The sequence below is a fragment of the Scardinius erythrophthalmus genome (genome assembly GCF_964197995.2).
Source record: "Scardinius erythrophthalmus genome assembly, chromosome: 9".
Lineage (NCBI taxonomy): Eukaryota > Metazoa > Chordata > Actinopteri > Cypriniformes > Leuciscidae > Scardinius > Scardinius erythrophthalmus.
Window position 1 is genome coordinate 21449370 of NC_138229.1, and position 27906 is coordinate 21477275.

General features: G+C 37.5%; 1 protein-coding gene across 4 annotated transcripts in view; it reads right to left on the reverse strand.

Moving 5' to 3' along the window:
• The window catches only part of tnika (TRAF2 and NCK interacting kinase a), a 95515-nt gene that overhangs the window by 40487 nt on the left and 27122 nt on the right, over positions 1–27906 (reverse strand). For all 4 annotated transcript variants that reach the window (XM_081374542.1, XM_081374541.1, XM_081374540.1 and 1 more), the window contains exons 3-4: positions 11387–11443; positions 4278–4403 (exon numbers count right to left, since the gene is read on the reverse strand). In XM_081374542.1, the coding sequence (XP_081230668.1) occupies positions 4278–4403; positions 11387–11443 (183 nt within the window). The remainder of the gene's footprint in view (positions 1–4277; positions 4404–11386; positions 11444–27906) is intronic.

The window sequence follows — 27906 nt, forward strand, 5'->3', positions numbered from 1 at the left end:
GAGAGAGAGAGAGAGAGAGAGAGAGAGAGAGAGAGAAGGAAGAGAGAGAGAGAGAAGGAAGAGAGAGAGAGAGAAGGAAGAGAGTGTGGAAGCTGTCCATTAATATGCATGTGGATGCTGGGATAAATGTAGCAGACAGGAGGAAAAGGCCTGTCACCATCGTCATGCGCTGAAGATCTGATCCCTTCCTCTCCTAACGGCTTGTGTCTCTCAGACCCAGGATGTGCAGTGTTTAAAAGGCGGCATCACTCAGGTTTAATTGGACCTAATTTGGCTGCGAGAATAAAACTTGCTGGAAAGCACAGGAGATCAGCCGGGACTTTCACTTTAATATCTGATGTGAATCACACTTAAATCTAGAAGCGTATTTCTTGTCTGACCACAGAAAACAACAACAACAAAACAAAAAGCAGTGGTTAGTAGTAAAAAGGGGAGAACTAAAATTGAAATGATTTTATTTATATTTGGAAGTAAGAATTGCCCTGAGTTATAAAGCAAGATTTGTAACGCTTCGGCTTGAAAATTGTGGGAAACATGAAAATGACTTTGTTGAAATGGGGACATATTAAAGAAATTGAGTTTACATGTTGAGTATGGCTTTAGGCTCCCTGGTGTCTCTGTTTTAAAACTGAAAGGATAAATTTACACCACAGAATAATGATGAGATGAATAGAAAGAACCGAAGAACATGATAATACTTCAAACTTTAACCTTTAAAAACTTTAAAAATGACTGCCACATCCAATTTGTGTTTCTGAAACGTCCTTGGAAATTTAACTGAAGCAAAAGTTCATCTCTTTTTTCAGTAGTCATAATGATTTGTAAATCCACAGATGCAGAAGTTGATAATGCTGTAATACAAATAAGCCAATATTACAGGGGCATGTTAGTTAATCACTGCCCATTAATCTTTGTCCGTTTGTTTTCCCTGGTGGAGGCAATGAACTCATACAGAGGATTTGTTCTCATGAAAAGGGCAACTGTCAAATAACTACAATCCACCGTTCAAGTACAGAAATCTGTGAAAATTTGTTTTGAATAACACTGTGACCAACTCACATTTAAACACCTAACTAATGGAATTTACTCAGCGTACAAGCTATATTTAGTTTGATGCAAATGAAAAGAAAAATACAGCACATTACATAGGTTGGACCGTTGCGCACCTGGGTGTTGATTGTTTAAAACATTAAAAATATGTCTTTTCAGCACCAAAACAATAAAACTATTCAATCTATTATGAAACTGTAGCTAAGATACAAGCAACTCTTCATAAAGTCATTAAAATACAGTCGATAGAACTGTTAACTATCAAGCGATGCTACAAGGCTACTTGCTACAAAATAGTTACAGCAACAGTAACAATATTTCAAAAGCAAATAATTCTGTAATGCCAGTTTGCTGCTTTGTTTGTTACTCAACACCAAATGAACACAATGCACAAGTTGTGGATATGGAATTTGCTGCAAGATGTAGCTAGAAAGCTTAGCTGATCCTCAGACCCTACGGTTTAGCCTTAGTCTGTTGTAATTGGAAGTGACTTGTGCTTCTAGCTCCTCTAATCGCTCTTCAGCAGAGAGTGTCCTGTCTAGTCACGAGCCTTTGAGCATAGCCCTCAGGTTCAAACACTCCATGTTAGAGATGTGTGCTCAACCACACAACAGCCACTCAAGCTGGCTGCCTCTGGAAATGGCCTCCAGTTAAATAAGGAAACACTTTACATTATTCAGTTCTCTGAAACTAAACATTTGCTTCTGAGACCAGTATGCATTAAGAATTGTGAAGTTCAATCAAGGATAAATCCACTGTGTGTGAACAGTTGAAGTTAAGCTCAGTAATCTTGAGTTCTAAGCAAATCATAATCCACTTATGACATACAAAACCACGTCAACACAAATAAAGAAACATCATGTGCTGCTTGACCTCTTTAATACTATATGAATCATAAGAAACTTGCTGTTTTTCTGTCTGGAATGCCATAAATGAGGAAGAATGAGATCATTAAGCACTGCTGATGAGGCCGTGTTTTGGGTGATGTGCTTCTCTATTTTAAGACACAGACTCATTTTCAGACTTGTGTAGGCATTTTCACAGCGACATGGATCTCTATACTATAAAAACTTAATTATCTTGTTTAATTCCTTTGAAAAGATGAGCACTGCAGATCACCAGCATGCACAGTGTTTGATGCTGATGTTCTTAACTACCTTAACCAACATAGCATGTGCTTATAGATATGAACAGAAATGAAAATTGTTCAAAAATGAATTAAATGATTTCTATAAATACATATACTAAATATTAAATTATATACACATTATTGTGTGTGTGTGTGTGTGTGTGTTACAAATTTTTTTAAGTTAAAAAAAATATATAATATTAAATGTTTTTATAATATTCTTTTTTTTCATATATAAAATTATTATTTTCAATTTTGGGTAGGAAGCAGCAGTGAAAAAAAAAAAAAAAAAAGCAAACGGGTCCCTAAGCTTAATATAAACCCACTGATGATCAGCTGCAATTCTGATTTATTAAAATAAAAAGTACTACAAAACTACAAAATCCTTGGAGACCAGATGTAGAAAAAGTATCAGGAAATTATTAGTTAGAAGAAGTTATCAAGAGATATTAAAAAGCATTTGTACATAACCTAATTAATATTTATAAGATACGCCTTCATTTTGTCACACCATGGTCACCCTCACGTCTACACCTTCACCTTGCTTTTTGAACTGGAGCGCTAACAACTAGCAATAATTAGAAAAAAAATCCACCTAGAGCAATGTGGATAGATACATGCTAGTGTAAGAAAGCTGGTCTTTTTCAAAAGGGCATGCTTTCATTGCCTCTATGTCCCCTTCATCAGTCTGAATAGAATGTGCAATGTGCTGCAAACTAATTTTTGTGCACTTGGACAAAACTGAAGGAGTAATTTATAGGCATCAAGCTAAATTCAGAGTTCACAGCACTAACTGCTGTTAAGGCCAAGTCGGTGCGAGCAATCGTAAAATAGAAAGTATTTTTGCAAGAGCAGCGCTGAAGCTCAGAGTGCCAGAGTGAATGGACTCCCTTCGAAACATGCATGCCAACTACCTGACGAGCAGGACCAAAATTGAATGTGGGTTTCAGTCACTTGGTTATGCCAAGAGCTTCTTTCTCAATCTCTCTGTCTTTCTGATTTTGATTGGCAGGTCAAAGGGAATACTGAAGGGGTTTGTGGCCCCCGAGTCTTACAGCAGTGGGAATGTCAGCCTTCATCTGAAAGGTCTGCCCATTCAAGAGCTGCCACTCGACGCTGGGATGCGTCACAAATGCTCTTCATTTCCTGCGATCTCTATCTTTATTGGTGGAGAGTTCCATCTGCGTGCCCCTGTGTGTCCCTGCAGCCGCTGATAAACAACACAAATTACCCTGCCACAATCAGACCTGTCCTGTCTTTCAGCTGAGGAAGAGAAGGGAAGTGGTCGGAGAGGGAAAAAGAGTTGGTAGGAGAGGAAAATATGGACAAGAGAAGTAAAGTAGAGAGGGAGATAGACTGAAAGAATGAGTCTAGACAGCAGACACAGAGAACAGCCTCTCTGACCTTACTACTGAGATACATCTGGATGAATCGAGTGAATATATCGTAAAATAAGCGTTTCTTTTTTTTTTTTTGTCTCATTGGCAACATTTAATTGAATTATTTATAGCAGTGATTCTTGACCCATTTCAATGGAAAACAATATTTGAAAAATTGGGCTATAGGCTAATTATGACTAAGATTCTCATTAACACAAACTGGTGTTAAAGTCTATTTAAATAATTAATTAATTGTATGATTTCAGAAGTTTTAAAAACTTTCATTAAATGTTGTTGGGGCGGGGTTAAAAATGCAAGTTAAATCATTTTAATAAATAACATTATATGTATGCATAAATTATTTCATTAAAACTAAATAGAAATGGGTTCAACACATAACTGTGATGAAACACTGTGATTAGTACATAAAAACCAAGAGACATTCTGTTATTGAAATGCATATAATAAAAAGCTTTTACAGCCTTTACAAAGTCCTTAACTTTTCCCAGCACAGAACACCATTAACTCTCCATGACAACAAGTCTGTAGGCGAGACAACGGTGCTTTGATTCCTGTTCATCAATGTTCATTCAAGGTCCATTTATCATACACTTCCCCACGGGCCCAAAAAAGTCCACGTATACACAGGGCAGTGTGTGTGAAGCACAGATGGACACACATTCTCCGTTTCCACTGGCACAGCGGGGCACGGTACTCACCCACAGCTGGTCGTCCACACCGGGAGGGTTCTTTTTAATGAAGGCACCATAGTAGGTGGCGATGTTCCTGTGGTGAGAGTATTTCTTCAGCATGTTGATCTCAGCTTTGATCTCCTCCTCTTCCTCCTGTCAAGACACATGCAGCAGGGGATCATGGGACAGCTCACATTCCACACTCTCTAAAGTAAAGCTTGAGGCCTGTGGGATCACTCTAGTGACCTATAATAAGGTCTGATGGCCCAATTACAGATGCAGGTGCTTTTACATGAAGTAGAGGGGGGAAGGAGGGGAGAAAGCACAGGATTAGCTCTTGACCCAAAGAATTACATCTTGACTGAAGTGTCCCTCTAGGAGCCCCTCAGGACCCCCAACTCAATGATCTCTTCACAAGAACATGATGGATGCTGCTGATTTGAGCTAATGACAACTCTTCATCTGCTCTCTCGTTCACTATAGGTCAAACGGTAATTTCCAGGAACAACCCATCCTAATGATGACAGGGCTCCCACTCAACTAATGCATTTCCATGAGTCTTCTAGGTTTTTAAGAATTTTTTTATAGGAGATTGCACAAGAAAAAACTATTTCAAACCAATTAATTATTATAGATAAGATAATTATTATAGATATGATACTGTCTCTGTACCATATTTTATTGCCTGACATTGGAGATTTAATTTATTGTGATTGTAGATGTTAGATATTTAATTGTTCAAGTTTATTTCCTGTTATAAATTTACCTTTACCGTCATGTAATGCACTCGTAAGTCAAGTCAAGACATTAATTTAAACTTAACTGTAAAATGTAATCTTTAGCAAAATATGAATATCCTGAATAATAATGAATATGCATTTCTTACACAGTGCATGTTGTGATGCCTAAAATCATTGTATCATTTAAAACTAGGAATGCACCGATATTTTTAGTACTTGCCGATACCTGTATTTTCAAAGCATTTTTAATTTTTAAAAATATTGGGTAGAGAAACCAAAAGAATATGAATCAAATAATTTGGCTTAGAAAATAGATATTTCCTTAAGTTTTTTTCATGCCTAGTTATGCCTGTTAAAATGTATTGTAGGAGCTACTGTTCCTTTCACTGTTCATATTATTGCTCTATCATATTTTATCTTTAATTCAATACAGGGTTTCTGCAGGTATCTTCAGATATATATATCAATTAAAAACACTTACATTTTTGAATATATTTAGTTTATGAATTTTATTATGTATTCATTTCACAGTTAATCTCCAAATTAATGTAGAACCAACATAAATACAGTATATTTCAAATACTTGTTTAATGGCATCTTTTTATAAATGAGGGTCAGTATCTCCCATCCCCGTAAATATGCCTTTATTGTAGGTGTGTTGTCTTCCAACGCTTCCTACAAGATCAGGTCGGTAATAGTTCAAGTAAACAGAGTACTGAGAAACACCTGCTATAAAAGCGATAATTTTTTTATTATTCATTTAGGAATGGTTTAGGACAAAACGCGATCTGAGGCGCTCACGCTAATAATTTCTGTTCCACTCGCCTGTAGTATTGGTCGCCCCGCCCACGATGTGGTCTCGTGAATATTCATGGTAGCTCCACCCACAGGAACCAAATATTTCAGGAACCGAATATATTGTAACACCAGTTCCGCGTTTTTCGTAAAATTCATTTAATGAATTGTAATGCTTTTCAATGCCCCGCAGAAACCCTGTAATAGCACAGTGAATATTTAGAGCTGCTCCATCAGGACTCAACCAGTCAAGAGCAATGAGTGATTTTGTTTTTTTGATTAACATTAAGGACAAAGACAGCAGTAGGTTTATTAGGCTGCTGTCACTTTAAGAGCTGCACGTATCCAACATACCGTTACACACCGTTCTTTCGGTTCCTTGCCACTGTTGCCTTTGGCTTGCTCAGTTGGGGATATTTTGGGAATATTTAATTAAATTTTATCAATCAATAAATTCCACTAGAAACAAACCTTGTTGTATTATTTTAATTTAATACTGTGAAGCTGCTTTGATACAATCTGTATTGTGAAAAGCGCTATACAAATATACTTGACTTGACACGCATTTCCTTTTCAACGGTTTATGTTCATTTCACTTAAGACATAACTGACCATGTTACACAAGGATACTTGCCTATACGGAGTCTATGAAGGCGGCTGAATAGGTTTTGTAACAACCACAGTACATTGTACATAGTAAAGGGAAGACTGTTCATCCAACAAAACAAGGATCCATGTAACCTGCTAATCAAGTGTTATTCATCCTGAAATAACGGGGGCAGCCACAGGCCATTACATATACAACCAACGGTGGCCAGAGAAATCATAACAGCTTGTGAATTGAATTTGCTACGCTATTTCAAATTCTACAACAGCTTATTAAATGCTAAATTGACTTTAGATTAAAAATAAAGAGAGAGATTGGAAAAATCTGCTGTTGAAGAGCAGACATGACTGAAATATTGCAGCTGATTAAAAAAACTATTCCCAATTCATATGCTAGCACTGCAGCAAAATAACTGTCATTTCAAGAAACTCTACTTTAAAAACATATGAGGCATCATAGCCTGATCTTTTCTCCTCTAGCCATCTTTACACAGAAAAAGCTGCACAGAAACCAAATATGAAGCGGCATAAAAATCACAAAAAATGTGCATTACACAGCATGTTTATTGCTTCTTTGAAACGGCATCAATGCATTTACACTAGGGATGTCAACGATTAATCGACGATCGATTAATTGTCGATAATACATTTAATCGATAAAACTTATCGATCATCGATTAAGCAGGTCTTCATGCGCGTGTGCGCTGCTCAACCGCGAAACATGTAAAGCGAGCGCGCCGGAGTTATGTTTGGGACCATTTTACACCTTCATCATGACTATAAGCTTGCGTGTGCATTCGCAGCCTTTTGTTTTGTGCAAATGTAAGTTGTTATACTTTTTATTTTGTGTAGGCCTATCTATATCTGATTTATCTCATATTGGATGCATTTGGTTAAGAATTAACTCTGTAGTAAAGCGTCAGCTTCAGCGCGCGCAGCTCAAACGGCAGTGCACGACTAATAATGACTATTGGGACTGTAATATTACATAACATTATAAAGAGAACAATATTGTAATAAAACATTGTGAATTATTTGGGTTTAGTTGCCGTGTCGCGTTGCTCCAGGAAGCGCGCGTCCACAACATGAGTAGTTCTGAATGAATAGCACGTAACGTTAACTTAGTTCAAGTTCACTTGTGCATGAATTTGCGTCATTTTGTGCAGATATAATTTGTAATATTATATTTATTTTTAATATATCTGATTAATCTCATATAGGATGCGTTTCTTTTAGATAAATAACATGCTAGCAAAGTGCTCCAGTTGAAACGGTAGCAGATTCATTCAGCGCGTGCAGTTGTTCCAGGAAGAGCGCGTCACACATTCTAACGGTACGTTCACACGGAGCGTCAGCGTCAACGCTTCCCATTGACTTTGAATGGGTGACGTCAAGCGTTGCCGAAAGGAATTGTGGATCCGTCGGCGGTGCTTCACTGCCGTTGCTCGCGGCAGAAGTTGAGAATTTTTCAACTTCTGCCGCGAGCAACGCCAGTGAAGCGCCGCAGACGGAAGCGTCAGCCAATAGGATCGCTCTATGCAAATACAGTAGCCAGGCGCCAGCCAATCACGTTCACCCTGTTCAAGAGCAGCAAACTGAGGATACATTTTAAATTTCATTGGCTGACGCTGCTATGACCATGGCGTCAGTGCCAAACTTCAGCCACGCCTTCCGTCAAGCGTTGACGCTGACGCCCCGTGTGAACGTACCGTAAGCGCATATGAGGCGGCGTTGGTGACACGTTGTATTAGTAGTTATATTTGATTATTAAATAATTAATTTAATTATCAATCACATCGAAACATTTTACAATCCTATTAGCCCTTTATTTATATTTAAAACCATACTATGAAGGTAAAATGATGCCATAAAGTATTGCATGCGCAGGGTAATATTTGTGAAAGTGTACATAAGATTGCAAGCGTAAATTAAATTTGCATGCGCAAGAGAAGATTTGTAAAGGTGTAAATCGCCTTTCAAGTGTAAGAAAAAAATATTTGCAGCATTTAACTGTTATTCGTAAGTGTAATTCATGTATTGTGAAGCTGCAGCTTCATGCTAACGCAAAATAAATAGGATCTGTATTCCTCTGACTTCAATTTTTCCGCGCTTACACTTTTGGCACGGTTTTTGCGCTCAAATACGGCCAAAAGTATTGCAGGCCCGTGAACAGCAATTTGCGACCGAAAACAACAGAGTTAGGAACTGCAAAACAGATTCACTGCATAAAATCAAACTTTGTGTAAAAAATAAACTGTTGCAAATGTCTAAATGTGTGCATAGGGCAACAAAGTTACCGAAATAACCAGATTTGTACAGTTACGTCTTTCTTTTACCTGCGCTTCCAGTTTTGGCACGATTCTCTCACTCACTGAGTTTTGCAAGCGCGAAGAGGAGGGCGGGTCCACCTTCTTCATGTAGCCAATCAGATGAGCTTCTCGCTGACTCTAGGTTTACTCTTATCTGATTGGTTCAATAAACACGCCAGTCACCAGAACACATCTTTATCTTCATTTGGCTCAGAAACCTTCTGGTTGCCGAAATGGTACTTTTAATGCACACATACATGTTAAATAAATAGATAAACAAATAAATAAACAAATAAGTCATGATTGCTTAATAAGCTGTGCACCATTAAGCTGATTAAAGCTGACTAACATTCATACTGAATTTCAAGCTGGTGTTAACGTTACTGGATTGAAATTTGATATATTATATAATCTGTTACACCACTGAGCAGATGTTAAACTTTACAATCAAAACATTTAATACCCATTCTTTATGTAATAATACAATTCTGATGCAGTGTTTTTCACATCATGTCTCTGTTCGTGGCATTTAACACTCAATTACATATTTTGAAATATGTCTTGGTCGCACTGCCAATATTGATTCTGATTTAGTGATTACTTTCGTGTGACTGATCAAGCTATTATATGTAGCTAGTATAAATAACTTAATGCTTTCTCTGTGTCCAGATTTTACTGTAATGAAAAACTGATACTAAATCAACATAAACTCAACTTTGACAAAAAGTAACTAATTATGTCTGAATAAAAACCCAGCAACCAGGGAATATACAGCATCTTGATATGTTCATATATAGGGCTATACAGCCATCTAGTGGTTACACGATGGCATTACAGGTGATAAATGGTGCATAGAGATGCTCTTAAATACACGAAAAAATATTATTGTAACATAATAGTGGAATCCTACCAATCAGTAGACAGGTGAAATTATGCATGCAGTAGTTCAGATACTATTTTTTTTTCTTAACACACCAGCTCGAAATTCAGTATGTACTCATATAGTCATCCTAATGGTGCACAGCTTATTAAGCAATCATGACTTATTTGTTTATTTATTTGTTTATCTATTTATTTAACATGTATGTGTGCATTAAAAGTACCATTTCGGCAACCAGAAGGTTTCTGAGCCAAATGAAGATAAAGATGTGTTCTGGTGACTGGCGTGTTTATTGAACCAATCAGATAAGAGTAAACCTAGAGTCAGCGAGAAGCTCATCTGATTGGCTACATGAAGAAGGTGGACCCGCCCTCCTCTTCGCGCTTGCAAAACTCAGTGAGTGAGAGAATCGTGCCAAAACTGGAAGCGCAGGTAAAAGAAAGACGTAACTGTACAAATCTGGTTATTTTGGTAACTTTGTTGCCCTATGCACACATTTAGACATTTGCAACAGTTTATTTTTTACACAAAGTTTGATTTTATGCAGTGAATCTGTTTTGCAGTTCCTAACTCTGTTGTTTTCGGTCGCAAATTGCTGTTCACGGGCCTGCAATACTTTTGGCCGTATTTGAGCGCAAAAACCGTGCCAAAAGTGTAAGCGCGGAAAAATTGAAGTCAGAGGAATACAGATCCTATTTATTTTGCGTTAGCATGAAGCTGCAGCTTCACAATACATGAATTACACTTACGAATAACAGTTAAATGCTGCAAATATTTTTTTCTTACACTTGAAAGGCGATTTACACCTTTACAAATCTTCTCTTGCGCATGCAAATTTAATTTACGCTTGCAATCTTATGTACACTTTCACAAATCTTACCCTGCACATGCAATACTTTATGGCATCATTTTACCTTCATACATTCTCATTGATTTGGTGAGGATTATAGCGTTCTGAGCAGCATTTGCACACCCTGTCATGCTGTTGGCCATAGCCACTGCAGTAGACGCATATCGCAGTATTACGGCTAACGATTAATCGATTAATTGATCGTTAATTTAAATGACGATCGATCATAGGAATTTGTGAAAATTGACATCCCTAATTTACACAGGAATTAAAATTGCGGGAAACAATGCTTTGAACGTGACTACCGTTTTAACAACGTGCTATAAAATGAATTTAAAAAATAATGAAATTATAAACAAATGAAATAAAACTCGAAATAAAAATACGCAATTTTAAATGAATTTAGTTAATAAATAGATGTTTTCTATTTCTTAATAAAATTGGTCCAGCTGGGACAAATGCTACAAAGAAATTCTGATTGGGTTAAGCATTTACCGCATCTGAGAGAAATGTTGCAGTTGGTTGATCTGTCTCTTCAAAGGAAGATTATTTTATGGTTTGCTTCACGATGCGAGTACAGGACTCTTTTACTTCACTGCTTTGCTGGTAGAAATTTTTTTTTAATTTGGCTAAAACAACAAGGGACTAGGCATTAGAGCAGCTTTAATTCGTCTATGTAAAGATGCCTTATTATAAAGAGGGATGCTAAAAGGTAATTAAGACGACGTCTACCTTTGCATCCAGAGAACTAATGAGGGGAAAACCAAGCCTAGAGGATATATGGATTTAATAAAACGTCAAAAATTAGATCCACTAAGCCTAAAATAAACCTGCGGATCTGAGCCGAGGACTCACTCAAGAGGTTTTGACATCTTGTCGGTGTCAAAGACGAGACCTCAACAGCTTCAGAGTATAATAAGGGGTCAAGATGGAAAGAACAATGAAAATAAACTCACCCCTGTGACATCCATGCACTTGATAGCAGCCAGTTGACCTGTTTTGACATGTCGGCCCTGAAGAGAAACAAACATAGGTTGTGCTTAGGTTCAAGACATTTGAGGGAAAAGGTTCAAAACTTGGAACATTGTTGTGACTTCATTATGCCTGTAAAAAAAAAAATTAAAAAAAACAACAACACCTAAATATTCAATGAATATATTTAGGCTATAGCATCAAATATTCCAACTCTGGACATAAGAAACAAGTAAAAATTTCAACCCAAGAACACAAATTATGTCCTTAGAGAAGAGTGATATTGTGTTTATCCAAACAAATACACTCAGACAAAATGCTTCACAAAAAAAAACTATTGTTCTTTAATTGGCTATGAATTAGTGCAAAGGAGATGCTTTGTTGACATTAGTGTAGTTACACCTAAACCTTGATTACTCTGGTCAATTTTTTTTTTTAATTAGCTGGACTGTCATGCACGCCTCATACCATGACTATGTGATTTCTGTCTATTTAAAGGCACTGATAAATACAGTACTTCCATTTTAAACGTAAGGACTTTAAGGCATGTTAAGCACTGACTTGATTTCCATGCTGTTTTTCAGCTTAACTATAAACATTAGCACTATGTATGTACAATACAGTTCAAAAGTTGAGTTGGTAATTTTTGTATATTTTTGAAATTAGGCTCACAAAGGCTGCATTTATTTGATCAAAAATACTGTAAAATAAGTAGCCTAATATGAAATATTACCATTTAGAAGAACTGTTTTCTAAATTAATTCTTTTTAAAGTAAGAAAGTAAGAAATGTATTCCTGTGATGGCAAATCTGAATTTTTAGCCTCATTACTTCAGTCTTCAGTGTCACATGATCCTTCAGAAATCATTCTAATATGATGATTTGCTGCTCAAGTACATTTCTTATTTAAAATGAATAATTTATTTTATAAACTCATTTTAAATAAACCAGTTAAATATTTCACATTTATTGTTGAAATGTAAATATTAAAAAGATGATGGTTTTGTTTTTATTTGAGTGTACCTTATTAAATGTACCTAAAAAAGTATAAGATTCCCTCAAGTAACTGTTCTACACTTATGAGACAACTATAGCTATTAAAGTGAGCAATATGACCATAATAAAGAGAACACTGTGTAAAGAAAGGCAGTACAGTCAACTACCAAACAACTCATGGGCTCAGTATCATTAAACCACCTACAGAAGCGTACAAGTTTAAGCACAGGTCAATGGTGAAATATGCAAAACACAATTCCAAAATCACAAATCACATGGAGGTTTACAGTCGAGGTGGTCTGTCCCCATTCCGGAGTCACAAGGAGGTTTTGTTCATAAATCATTGGAGTCGGAAGTTGTGACAAGAGCAGTTAAACCCAGATTTCACTATGCACAAAGTATTTTGGTAACACTTTATTTTACAGTGTCCTTGTTACATGTTACATGTACTGACCATAGTAATAACAGTAAATTATGCAAATTTACATGCAACTAACCATCAACCAAATTCTAATCCTACCCTAACCCTATAGTAAGTACATGTAGTTGCTTAATATTACTCGGTACTTAAATACATAATTACACTGTAACAATGAAACCTTAAAATACAGTGTAACCAGTTCTTTTTTTACAGAGAGAAAAAAAAGCAAGCAGTGGCTTCCCTAATACAGGAACATGTGGTATGTCTTCATCCTCATGTTCCCATCCCCCCTTTGCTTATTAACACATTAGTCCCTCTTTCAAGTCAGCATTCACAACTAACATCACATCACAGGAAGATTAAGTAGAATTGATTTTAGGTACAAACTCAAATGAATCATATAAATGACAGCCAACATTTTCAATTCTAAATAGCAAAAATGCAAAACAAACAAAAGCTGAGTAGTTTGCACCACTGGACATTGCTGTTGTCAAACAATGTTTAGCTGCACAATGTCCACCTGAATGTCTATGTTAGTTATGGTCCTGCTTTTAACAAAGTGCCGTGACTCATGTCGTCTCAACTATCTGCCTCATCCTCCTCGACACTTAGCAACACCCTTCCCCAATCCCACCATCCTTCAGACACCAGATAAACAGATAGAGGGATAGAGACAGCAAAGCACTAGGGGAAGTAAACAGACCAAAGATGAAGATATATTGACAGTTAAATGTCAGAAGGAAAGGAAATCAGAATAGCTTCTGTAGAAATGCTTAGCCTGAGATGCAGGATTCACCGTAACAAGATAAATGTCATTGACTATTTGTTGTAAGTCCAAAAGAGAGATTGTCAGGCAAATGACAAGACCACCTTAGAGGCCCCAATAATGGCCAGAAATTCAACTCATGCACAGTCCCTTACCACAGCACAATAACTGTAGCTTCACATACACACACAGAGAGCAGATGGGAACGACAGTGCTGCTTTTCAAGGCCTCAGTGAATAGATTCAGCTGTCATTCAAAAGAAAAATCCAATCCTCTTTTCTTCCAAATTGAACATGGAGAGTTATTTTACCATCAGCAGGTGTTCAGCCATTGATTTCAATGCAGAACCTCAAGAACACACCGTCTACAACTAAACAAAGATACTACATACTCTTGTCTTCTTGACAGAACTGGTTTCTAATATTAGATCTACATAATATTCAATCATACATAATATTCTCACCTCATAGAATAGACACTGTATTGCACTGCATTGCATTATATGTGAGCTTCGTGAAGTCAGTGCTTTTATAATCACAATTCCATTCAGCTATTGGTCTTTGTGACCTAGATCTGCAGTAACAGCCCTCATGAATGAGGATTATTGGATTTAAAAACATATCTTATAAATACTGTATACTTGAGTATATTTCTAGCGCTCTGACTCCTAATGGCATCGCTCAACAACACTAGGTTACAAACATGAATAGTAATAGAATCGCTCGCTCTCTGCCAGAGTAAACAGAGCAGGAATGAAAGAGGGAGGATGAAGATGAATAGCACTCGTTCCGTGACGCTCCGTAACACATGGGTCTGCTTCCTCCGATCCTACTCATGAAATTAAAGGCCTCAAACTTCAAAAGCCAAAGGAAATAACATTCCTCTTTGTCCTACATGGTTTGAATTCTCCTTGTCAGCTAGGTAAAATCATCTGCATAAATGAGGTTGTGTAGAAATTGCAAGAATGATTGTGATAGTTTTGGTAAACATGAGCTGAAAATTGGAATTTTCAAATAAATAAAAAAAATTACAAATGTCATGCTTTGAATTATTTGCCATTATTTTTTAGTGAGTGTTTATGAGTTTATGACTGTCCTGTACAATAATATTATCGTTTTTTTTTTTGCTAATATTCTTGTAAAGATAACATTTGATGAAAAAATAAATTGTATTTAAAATATTTATAGTAATATTTAACTAATTTTTAAGATTATAAAATAAAAACTTAGATAAAAAATATAAACTATACAATTATAAATAGTACATTTAACAGATATACAATAAAGTCAATATTAAGTGGTAAAATAAATTGTAAAATGTCAATAAAAAAAATGTAAATCAATTCAACAACAAAAGCATCGGGCCAGTGAAAACATTGGCAGGGTAAGTAGAAATAATATGCTTGAAATTAGGATTATCAAAAATGTATATAAATGATCTATATTAAAAATATATAAATGTATATGAATATAATTATTACACTTAAAATTATTCATTAAAAATAAGAAATGTAAATAAAAAAAGCAAAAGCACAATTAAAGCACTGGCAAAAATTATGAAACAAAACATACATATATGAGATAATATAAATAAAGGCACTAATTGAACATTCAATCTCCTAGTATTGCCTTATTAGCAACAGAGACCAGATATTGAATACGTCATCATGAGGCTGCCTTAACATGTCAGATTTTCAGTTCGTTTCTGCAGTTTCAGTGACAGCAAATCGCAATTTGCCTACAGCGCAAGCGAAGCCAACTGCAGATGAATGTTGCTGTTCAACAGCGTCTTACAGCCTTATTCTGCAGCATTACATGTTTGAGCTGAGAGGACTACAGACAAAGGGGTTTCAGGGAAACAACTGGGTTTAATGAGATAGCCCAACTGTTTGAGATGCAGGAGAGAAGTGTGAGTCTCTCCTCACTCCATTCCCACTGAAACCAATTCGCTAGTGGCTTCTCCGCATGGCTGCAGAGACGCAGTGCAAGGTGAGCATTCCTGATAACACTAAATTGACTCTTTGAGCGGTCTTTCGACTGGCCTTGGATTGCCGCCACCGCCAAATCGCACCAATGCAACTTTTGACCTCTCAGGCAAGCACACAAAAACACATTTTATAGATACTAAGAACAGATCTACAATTGGAAAATAGAGCTGCATGGCTATATTTTGCTAATATTGAGCATTTAAGCAGTGTCAAGCTTATTCAGTGTTTGCAGCAGTGCTGAGCGGGGGAAACGCGTGCACACCAGCCCGCTCCAATCTGTCATTTCACAGCAGCTGATCAGCAAAACACTCCACGAGGTATAAAGGGCCACATAAGGGCTGAGGAAAGCCAGCCAAAACATTCTTAGCCACACACCAATGAGAGGAAAGTTACACCACATCCAAAGACTTTTGGTTTACCATACATTGTGAGGAGTGAGCAGAGCTGAGCGGGATATTATAATTCTCTCTCTATGGGAGTTGAGCGGCAAGGGATTTGTGGGATCGATGGCGGAGTAGAGCAAGCAGTAAGCGTTGAGAAGTTGAGAAGTCATCAATGTTATGCAAATGAGTAAAAAAAAAAAGCCAGTTTCTCAGTGCACGCTGTCATACTACATTTAAATTCAGATTTCAAATTCAGTTTGGACGCTTTGAAAGTGGCTAGACTATGGCTGCGTAAACAAAAAATGTAATAAACTGACAATGTTTACAGGACTGCATGCTTTTTTTTCTCTCCCCCAAATCAAATTGTTGATTTTTCTGATAAGAATTGTGATTGCAATTTGAAGATTTTGCTTATACATATTGTATATTATATATTGTATATTATATATTTGCTAATATATATCCCAAATTTTGGGGTCCTAAAAATAAATAAATAAATACATAAATAAAGTTTATTTTTTTATCTTTTTTTATAATTTTTTTATTATATATATATATATTAGTGGTGGGCCGTTATCGGCATTAACGCAGCGCTCTTATCGCGCGATGAAAAAAATATCGCCGTTAATCTATTCTCCAAGTTGGGTTGGGAGCTGGCTCAAGCTACACAAGCTATGATGACGCAATCTACCCGCGGCCGCGAGGAAGACACGGCTGCAACGCATCATATTCGTCGTCATCTTAAGTAAACACGGCTGAAAGTTAAAGCTGGTGTAAAAGATCGGTGCAACATCCATTATTTGGACTTGGTTCGGATTTAAGCCGTCCGACGTAGACTGTGTGGTGTAACAGTTCGGTAAGTTAACACACGACTAATCCGTTCTACCACCTCAAATTCAAAACGAAACATATCACTGAATACCAGCGCGCGCGTATTATTCCCAATATATCTGAGTGGTGTAGAACATAATCTCTGTCTGCGCCCGATTTAAAGAATCGTTGTTGTGTTTCTTTTTAACTGAAAAGACATCAGTTAGAATATTCTAATTTTAAATTTGGGGTTTCATAAGCTCCAAGCCATAATAAACATTAGACCTATTAAAGTCTCTGCAGCTAGTGTACTTAAATTTTATTTATCTGCAAAATGATGTTGTATACTTCCAGTTTTGCACAATATATGTTCTCAAAACTACATGCACCCTTAAAAAAAAAAAAAAAAAAAAAAAAAAAAAAAAAAAAAAAACATTTAGCAGTTGTTTAGCAGGGTCTGTGTAACCTGTTCTGAAATGGTTTTATTATAATATCGTTATCGCAAGAGGCTGCAATGTATATCACAATATGGATTTTAGGCCATATCGCCCATCCCTAATTGATAGCCTATAGTAGTTGATAATAACAGGCCTACCTAATGTTGCCTACGGACGGTAACGGTACAGTAGTAACTTTTTACAGTCTATGAGTAGAACAGCTTTCTCAAGCAGTTTGTGATGCATTGTGGAAACAGGAGATGAGCCCCTGGTCTAATGCGCCACCTGGCTTGAGAAACCCGTTCTCAAAGACTTACTTTTATAGTCATTATTTGGGTAGCACACATATTCTGAATGCTTTCAGCAGAATTCAAATGAGCCATTTTAATCTAGATTAATCTAGATTAATTTCAAAATTAATCTAGATTAAAAAAAATAATCTATGCCCACCTCTAATATATATATATATATATATATATATATATATATATATATATATATATATATATATATATATATATATATATATATATATATATATTTTTTTTTTTTTTTTTTTCTTCTAGTTGCTTATTAGCATGCATATTCCTAGGATATTGGCTGTTTATTAGTACTTATAAAACATATATTAATGCCTTATTCTGCATGACCCAATTCTTAAACTTAACTACCTTACTAACTATTAATAAGCAGTAATTAGGAGTTTATTAAGGCAAAAGTCACAGTTAATAGTTAGTTAATGAGAATTAGACCCTAATTTAAAGTGACCATTATTATTATAATTATAATTATTATTATTATTATTATTATATTATTAAATAATGTTAAACCAAATAAGAAATACTTTTGTAATACCATTTCACTGTAAATATAATATAATATAAGTAAGGGATAATGAATAGAGAGGCGGTCGTTATAGCGAATAACAAGCCCGACAGGCTGAACAGGACCCCGACGCGAAGCGGAGGAGTCTTGAATCAGCCTGAAGGGGTTGTTATTCACTATAACGACCGCCTCTCTATACATTATCCCGCTTATTACATGGCTACCTACAAAATAAATAAATAATTTGACACGAATTATTGATTTAAAAAGGAGTTTATTGATTTAAAAACGATTGTATTGCTTCCGCCAAAGAAAATAGTCCGTTCCGCGTCCATAGCAACACGCTGTTTTTCATGGCAACGGTCTGTTATACTTCGCAGCGGTCTGTTATCAAGAAATAACAGACCGCATTCTACATTGGAATTCAGCCACGCCATGTAATAATATAATATATAATATAATATATCAATACAACTGTAAAATTACAATACTATTAAAAGACAGTGTGCATTTAATTATTTACATGTGAAGTGAGTAAACTTAAAAAAAGTCTCTAGGAGTCAGAGGCAAAAACACTGATTAGAATGACACAGAAAAGCAAAACAATAAACACTTCAATAAACACAAAAGCAGTAAACACTTCAGCAGCAGCTGCTGATCATAATACAATCTATATATCAGTATAAAAAAAAAACAAAAAAAAAAACACTTGAGCAGAAATGTTTTTTCTCTAGTCTCCAAGTATTGCTCTAGAATCAATAAAGCTAAACAAGCTGAAAAGTCCATCGACATTCACTGGACAAGTTAATGAACGCTGGGAATACAGGCACTCTTTTCCGTCACCCTCAAACAGCCCCTCCCGGGATCCGAGCATCATCCAAGAGTGCCAAGAAATAAAGCCATGGCGAATAATTGAACACAATGTTTTTTTTCTACCAGCATGCAATCAGCCTGTAATCAGTGGGTCTGTCTCTCTTCTGCATAGCAATTCAATTACAAAGCCCATTGAGGACCATTAAAATGCAAGCGGCTCCCCATACAGTAGCCTAGCAACAATTACAGTAAGCAGTGCAGTCCACCGGAGGATAAGAACTGCTGATTGCTCCTCTTTCGCTCATCTAGGATGATAAACAGAGCTCATGGAACGCTGCCCTGCTGGCCAGTTGGCACAGTTTGCTCTGAGCTAAATTAAGTTCAGACAGTTTACAGACACTTTGATAGACTCACTGATGGTTTACTTTAAATATTGTCATCCAAGTCAGTGCTGGAGGAAACTGAAAAGACTGATAATGTTTTGTTTATCATTCAGCCAAATGGTTACTTTACAAGCTTGTTCTATGCAAGATTAAATAAAGTTTTCTCAGCACATCTCCTCTTAGAGAAGTGAGCATCTTGCAGTACCAGATTTCTGTTAAATCTACTGGGCGATTGAAGGGAGTGTGTTTGAGCTGCTGTGTTCAAATCCATATCTCTCCGCTTAGATCCGACTCCGAGTAGGACAAATTTACGCTTTATCAAATTAAGTTCTGTGCTGCTCCAACCGCTGTTTGACTCCTGAGCTGCAAACAATCTAAAGCCCTCAGAAGAGAAAGACAAAGAGAGGACAGCAAATCAAATTTTCTTTTCAAAGAGCATCCTAAGTTTTGCCATACTGGACAGCTTATTAATCCCCTTCAACTCCCAAATGAAAAAATGGTTTTGAAATTTTAAAGGCAGCCTTAAATTCATTCAAAGCTCAAATTCATGTCTTGTGGGAATATTGTAACAGGCAAGCACTGACAAGAGAGAAACTGTGCAAGGACAATATAGTGAAAAACAAAACAGTCAGAATTCCCAAACACACTGAACAACGGAGTGGGGGTAATTCACAATTAATAATGCACAATACTTAGAGGCTCGGAAACGTTTCCTCAGTGTGATTCATTCCAGCACAAAATCCATCCCTGGTGACCTACATGGAGCAGAAATGTGGGTAATGTGCGTCTCTGCATACTGTGAATACACTATTGGCTGCTAATATGGGTTACTTCGTTTCCCAGGAGAGTGCAAAAAGCAGAGCCACAGCGAGGGAGAGACGGTGAAATGAAAAGAAACGCCAGAGAAAAGAGCAGCAGGGTAGATGGAAATGATTGGCCTGCAGGCCACACTACCATCTCGGTGAGGATGGAGTGACAGTGTTACAAGGTCACAATCAGCACGTCTCTGCACATCTCGAACACAAATCAGTACAGCAAACAGCTAGACCCTGTTCTGCCAGCCCACATCAGCGCAGCGCATGGACAGATGAAGCACAGGGACGTGACTGGCCAGGACAATATGCACGATTACATGACATGGTTTAGAGCCAGTGGCTGTGTTGGAACTTTCGTATTTTCCATAGTATCCTAGGCAATCAACTGAGTATGCAGGGAGCGAGAGTGGAGATGATGACACAGGAGGAGTCATGAAACGATGCGTAGGTTATTTCATCCTCACCCCTGCTATTACTATAGCGAGAGCTGGTCAATGGGCTGATGATGTCATAATGGGGTCTCAGACCGAGGAATTTAGGTGGGATGCAAATCAATGCGATACTGAGACATACTGACAAACAGGGCTGCACTGATTCAAATCACAATCAATACAAACCGCAAAAATATTTGATTGTTGTATCATTAATTTGTTTACTTTATTTACTTTGCTATATTTATGCATTTATTGACTTTCACTGTATTCATTGACTTTCACTATACTGACTTTTACTTGACTTAATTCACTAAATTGACTTATCTATTTAGTTATACTAGATTTACTCATTCATTCCCTACAAATTAATTATGAAGAAATTAAGAAAAAAAAAGTAAGAAGAAAAATGTTAACTGGGCGAGAGAGATTGAAACGCATATTCACTCTCTAGTACAGGCCTATACAATATGATGCATACACCGCAGTCATGAGGCTGTTGACGATACAGAACTGACTTCATAGTAAAAAACAAAAGGCACAAATCTTTGACAAATAACAATCTCATTTGTCTCAAAGGAAGGTCAAACAAAGCTGTAAACACTGTTACCATGAAAATGATTCCCTCTCACCCTGTAAATAATGGGTTTGCAAATAATCCCATTTAAAATAATGGCTTTATTCCGCTGCGATTCCGACAGTTCGGATTGAAACAGAAGGGAAATTAAAAAAAGAGAAGTCAAAAACAAAAAGAGGATCGATGGAATAATTCAGTGGGTGCTGAGAGTGTTCTGGCGTTAATGGAGAGAGTCAGTCAAGCATGCAAAGTAATTACAGTGAGGCCGGCAGAGTAGGAGCATCCGCCTGGTGACACTGCACATTACAGGAAGCCACTGACAAACAGCCTTGTCAGTCAGGAACAGCCAATCACATCGCACGGAGGAAATGGTCATGGCATTTGACGTCATTCAAATGGCCAGACACACAAAATCTTTGAGGGTTAAGGTTAGGGACTGAACTTCCTGAGAACACACGTTGTAGTGTATTCACATATTCAAATTCATACTCACATATTTGCAAAGATAAAAAAAAAAACAGGTTCATAACTGAATGAAGCTAATAGGCAACAATCGGAGTGACCTTATTAAATAAATAGTAAATACATAAATAGCAGGAGCTATTTATAAATAAAAACATAATATTCATTTTATCATTAAAATAAAAAATATAAGTTATAAAAAATATACACTTCTGTTCAAAAATGTGGGGTCTGTAGATTTATTTGAATGTCTCTTATGCTCACCAAGGCTGCATTTATTTGATCAAAAACAGAAAGTGGGATACTGTGAGTTTATCAGGATTCTTTGAGTAGACAGTTTGAAGGAACTTTATTTCAAACTTAAATCTGTTGTAACATTAAGGGCCCTATTTTAACAATCTGAAACGCAAGTGTCAAGCGCAAAGCGCAAGTAACTTTGTGGGCGGCTCTTGGGCGCTGTTGCTATTTTCCCGGCGGGATAAATGACTCTTGCGCCCGGCGCAAATCTAAAATGGGTTGGTCTGAAGTAGCTTCATTATTCATAGGTGTGGTTTGGGCGTAACGTGAAATAAACCAATCAGAGCGTCATCTCACATTCCCTTTAAGAGCAGACACGCTTTTTCCATAGCGGATTGCTATTGTAACGGCAGATTTGCCAGGCGCGGGCGAGGAGCGGTTCACAGCCGAGGAGAGCAACGCTCTCGTCACGGCCGTAAAAGAGAGAAGTTACATTCAAATGGAGAAACCCACCCAAATTAACTTCGGTTAAACAGGCGTATGATAATTTGGGTAAATGTGTAAGCTAGATGTATGCTTTTATAATAAATTGTCTGTCTGTCTGTCTGTCTGTCTGTCTGTCTGTCTGTCTGTCGTAATAATGTATGATTTGCAAAAATGAAAACTGCTGCTTCTGTGTAGATGAGAGAATCAAAGTGTATGCGCGTTGTGCACACGCTACATTGATTATGGCCAAGTATGCGCCCTTAAAATAGCATATGAATAACATGCAACACGCCACTGACTTTAAACTATTTTTTCCTGGTTAGTGGCGCAATTCTTTTCTAAACCTGCAAAATAGCATGAGGGAACGTTTGCGCTGGAACACGCCTCCTTTTTTGCGCTGAACCGACCAGGGAGCGCAAGTTCATTCCCTAATTTAGCAACGTGCATCTGTGGAGGGAAAAGTGTGCTTTGCGCGGGTGCAAAATAGGAATGATACATGTGTCGGTGTACAAAGTCAATTGCGCTGGGTGCAAGATAGGGCCCTAAATGTCTTTACTGTCCCTTTTGATCAGTTTAATGCATTCTTACAGAATACATTTTTATTTTATTTTTCAAAACAGTCAGAAAAGCAAAAAGGCCTCAAAGCAGCGCTTTCTCCTACTACAAAAACAAGAGCAAAGGACATTCATCTGAAGGGCTTAAAAACTGCCCTGAGGTCAGACTGCAGTGCCGAATGCTTGGAATTCCAGCTCAGGTGATGGCAGGTATTTTGTGGACTGTTTCCATACCAACATGAAGCCGGCCAAAGCTGGGCTCTGCATTGTGCTGCCAAAAGATACAAAACACACGGGCTGTTTTTCTCTGGCCACAATTCACAATCCTAAAAAAAAAAAAAAAAAAAAAAAAGAGAAACCAAACTACAATAACCAAACCAAACAAGAGACAATGCTGTGGATAAACAAATCAATTATGTAAAACTGCTGGACACAAATGAAATATAAATCACTTTTCCCAGCTCTACTTTCTCTGTAGAGCAGCTTTAATTAAAAAGAGAAAAGGCAATTAAAACTGCTGCGCAAACAGCTTATGGCTGCTCAGTGGGGTCACTGTCTGTCCCCTTTTCTCTGTGTTGTTGACTCATCTGTTTGGATCTTCTCCTCCGCTTTCAGTCAGCAAAGGCTTTCCATTCTCCACACCTTTCTCCCTCCCTCTCTCTCTCTCTCTCTCTCTAGACCAGATCAATAGAAATGGGATTTATACATCTTGCCTATGTGATGGATGCCTTTGCGTTAAGAGGATGGCCACATCACCCACACACCTCTCTGCGCTACTGAGAAGATTCTCAACATGCTGTAAAAAACCTTTGTCAGAGTAAAGCAATATATCATTTAACATGAATGAAAACCAATACATCCTTGTGCTAATTTCCTGCTATTTTTACATTCGAATTACCTTTTCTGACACCTAAAGCAATGACAATTTAATAACAAACATTAGTTTCTAGTTATACGATAGAGATAGAGATAGATAGTACTGTGCAAAAGTATTTTCACCCAAATAAATGGTTAAGCTAGTTTTTTTTATGTTTTGATGTAGTGTAAGTGGGAAATATCAGTTTACATTTCCAAACATCCTTTTGCCATTAATTGTAATATTCCAATGAGATGTTTGTATGCACAAGGAGTCTGACAACAGCCGGTTGTGCTCAACACGGAGATCTGATCTCGCCAGAGTCTGTCTGTGATTACATGAAGAAACACAAAACATTTTTACAAATTGAATCCAGAAGAACTGTTTCTTGAAGAAACCAACCTGCGACGTGGAGGCAAAGAAACGCCTGACGCGAAGTGGAGGGTGGTTGCCTCCTCAAAGTGAAATGGTTTAATGCACAGCTAGCCGTGGATTAATGTGCTTACACCATGGTCATTTGCCAGCATTGACAACTTAAGCTGTTAATATTGATGTTTACAGCACAACATTTGACTGTAAGGGTAAAATTGAAAGTTCATTTTGTCAGTTACGGCTCATTAACTCTAGCATTCTGCCCGCTTTGAATCAGACACAGAGATAAAGTAGTGCGTAAGACTTATTTGAATCAACTCCGCTCTCTGTGTGCTAGTGACGTATGTGCGCGTGCACTTCAATGAAAACAGTGCATTAATATCAAACTGTGATTAAACTGATTTGGAACTACCTGTGCACTAAACGGTTTTATTGCACACCTTCCAGCTGGTCAGAATCAAGTATTCATATTGTGCTAGGCTGTACGTCACTAAACCAACAGATCAGACAATGAGTTGAATAAGCAATCTGGAATCAATTGGAACAAACAAGCCAAATGCCAGCCACTTGTTGGAGCTGGTTGCCACGGCAATAGTCATGTTTGTATTGATTTACTGCTCTGCCCATTGTCTGCCAAAGTACTACAATGACTGGCTGGCTGTGAGGGTATGAAACATTATTCTTATGCATTTTGACTTGCATTATGAAACGCAAGGTCAACTCCTTATGACAGCCGTTTTGAAGGCGGAAGTGTCAAATTTTGCATGCGCTATTTGTCAAGTGATGTACTCGCCGACTTCTCTTGACATTTACAATAGGATCAGCTTCTTGGGGGGACTTTAGACGCTCCATTTTTCATCCGCCGCAGCAGAAAACGAACGCTGAGCGAGGCGCATTTTTCACTTAGCACGCTGCTGGACATCCACGGGGACAGACGTGCACTCAAAGACAGCATTTACAGCAGCCGGATCGGACTTGGAACAACTACTACGACAAATAACCAAACCCACTTCCTATACAAGAGACCCACAGGACCTTGAAATGGTAGATAATGTGGAGGAGATGTCATCCTATAAGCAATCCCAGAAATGCCTCTTTTCCTCTCAAGCAGTGTTGGAGGTTATATCAAGTGATCTAATCAGGCTCCGCTCCTCAGTCGTCATCTGGAGCCCCTGTGCAGCTGGAGGGCCCAGAAAGGCCCCAAAGTGGCTGCTGAAGGCTCATTCGCACCTATCCAGCAAATGTACTTCAGGTGATGTTTTTGGTATTTATACTAAGCAAGCACAACCAGACAAGCACACTCACACTGTACATAGAGGAAACAAATGATGTTAGTAAATGTTACTTTTGCAAAATAAGCTCTTGTATATAGTAAATACAGACATGGCTAAAGGGTGAGGTCCTGTAATATCGTGTACTACAGATACTACTACATAATAAAAGCTATATTAAGACTTTTCTTTATATTAAGACTTTATCAATTTCAGGGACACACCAATTTTACAATTATGCCACATACAACCAATAATTATTTCCATCGACTGATGTTGGAAAGAATAACCGTCTGATAACCGATATGGTGACAACACCAAAATATTTATTACATTTTAATTATTAAACTAGTCATTCTATAATTTCTCCTAATTTACTCATCTTTAAACAGCTTTGGGGATAATGGCTTTTTTTGAGGATAAACTTTTTCTATGGCATAGAGCAAAATGACAAACTTGAAACACACAATAACATACTGTGGCTAGATTCAATTTACAGCATAATTCAATCCTCTTTTCTGGTCAGAGGGCAGCATAGAGCCCAGCTAATCCAGGAGGAACTCAAAGTCTGCTGGGATCTGAAACACCTTCAGTACTCTATACCAGCAGGGTCAGTACGAGACAACAAAACAAAACACTGTGAAACCTTTAGATTTAGTTTTGGTTTGAAACGGTGACGACATGCGCATGCGTATTACATGTTCGCGAGGAGGTTCTTGACAGTGGCATCATCAACTACTGGCATTGCATGCATAAAACAGCCTTTATATTCATTTTTGCAGATCCGTTGGAAAGGAGATCGTTTTGACAACGTTGTCATCTGTTTTTAGTACATCGTTGTCGTGTAAACATCCTTACAGAGCAGGTATTGTGAAAGTCACAGGGCAGATTCCATGCGGGTTCCACACAACAACAACACCCACTTTTAAAACACACGGGACGGGTGAACAGGAAATTCCTGATGAGACCGATTTGCCGTTATCACAGATCTCCATTATCCCAAACCGTATAGACACAAGACATGACCGTACTACCAAAAACGGCACGGCAGGGTGACCCTTTCTTGGCATGTAATGAATGCGCTTGCAGAGGGAAAGCTTTCTCTGCGTGACTGTTTAGTTATGCGCTCTTGTGTCTGGAGCTCATGTCAGAAGCCTCTGAGGAAGACAGGCTAAAGATGAGGTTCCTGTGCAAAACCCTGCCAGCAGGCCTGTCAAACAACCAACATGATGTCTGCAGGTGGGGAAAGGTGGCCTGTTCGGACAGATGAGGGAGAGAGCGAGAGGCAGGCTGAGAAAAGCAATGACATGCTTCGGCAGTCCTGGGAGGTCAACGGAATGATGGAATACATTTACATAGCCGAGGCACTCTGCCCTAGAAGAGTACAGAGAAAAGGTACAGAAGAAAAGCAGTGTTTGCTTTCCCACCAGTGAACCAACGGCAACACTGAAAAAGAAATTCAATTTGTGAGCTTGAAATCTAAATTTAATATGATTAAAAAAAATAATAAAAAATAAAATAAAAAACCACACAGTGAAAGAAACCAAAAACAACATTCACACAAACGTTTTAAACGTTATAAAGTTTTAATAATCATAACTCAATGAGAATAATAAGGAAGTTCACACCACTATAACAACTATAACTACAGAGGAACGATATTGTTGGAATCACTTTCAGAACGATTTTTTTTCCAGCTGATGAAAGTTAAAAACATTGACAGCCAATCACAATCCATCCTGCCCACTAGCAGGATACATTCCCTGCAAAAAACACAATTCAACTGAAAGCTGTGGAACAGATTGTGCTAATATGATGTTAACAGCCAGACTAAGATGATGATGAACAGAGACTGAAGTAAAAGGAAAGTGTCATCAGTCGATTAGGGGTCAAATCTGCAGGCATGGTGGTTATCTGAAGGCTTGAAAGGGCCAGACCTAAATAGCTTTTTAAAGACAGTGAATATTGATGGGAAACGACGGGAGAAGAAGAGAAAGAGGAGGAGGAGAGGAGCATTGAGGTTATTGACATCAAGCTCTGCTAATTGAACCTTGGTTGGCGATAAGAGATCTGGAATGGCAAGACCGTTAAAATGGCCTCAGGGGAGGCAGGGCATAACTGGGTTAATGGGCATCAAATCTGATGTGGCCTTCAGTGCCAGGTGGGTTAGTGCACCACACACACACACCTGCCATCTCCAATCATCTACACGTATCTATATAAAAGCATGCAACACTGATAGTGTGCATCCAAATTATCTGCTACAATTCACAGATTCCACACCTTTGACCTAACAATTCACATTACCTTTCCAGCTGCTTTTGATTTTTGGATAAGAATTTTAAACTCCTTTTACAGAGATTGCACTCACAAAACCAATTTCTAGCCAGTTAAGTATTTTAGAACTGAGCATACAAATAAATAAAACTAACAAATGAACGCACAAACAAATAAAAGAAATGCATACATGTTATTTATACCCTTTTATTTCCAGGTTTTCCATGACCTTGGGATTACCTAAAACAAGAAATATCCTAGTATTCCAGAATTTTGTTACTTCGTCTTGCCTGAATTTAAAACGAGGAAATTCAAATCTCTTTTTTTTTTTTTGGTCTGGTGCTCA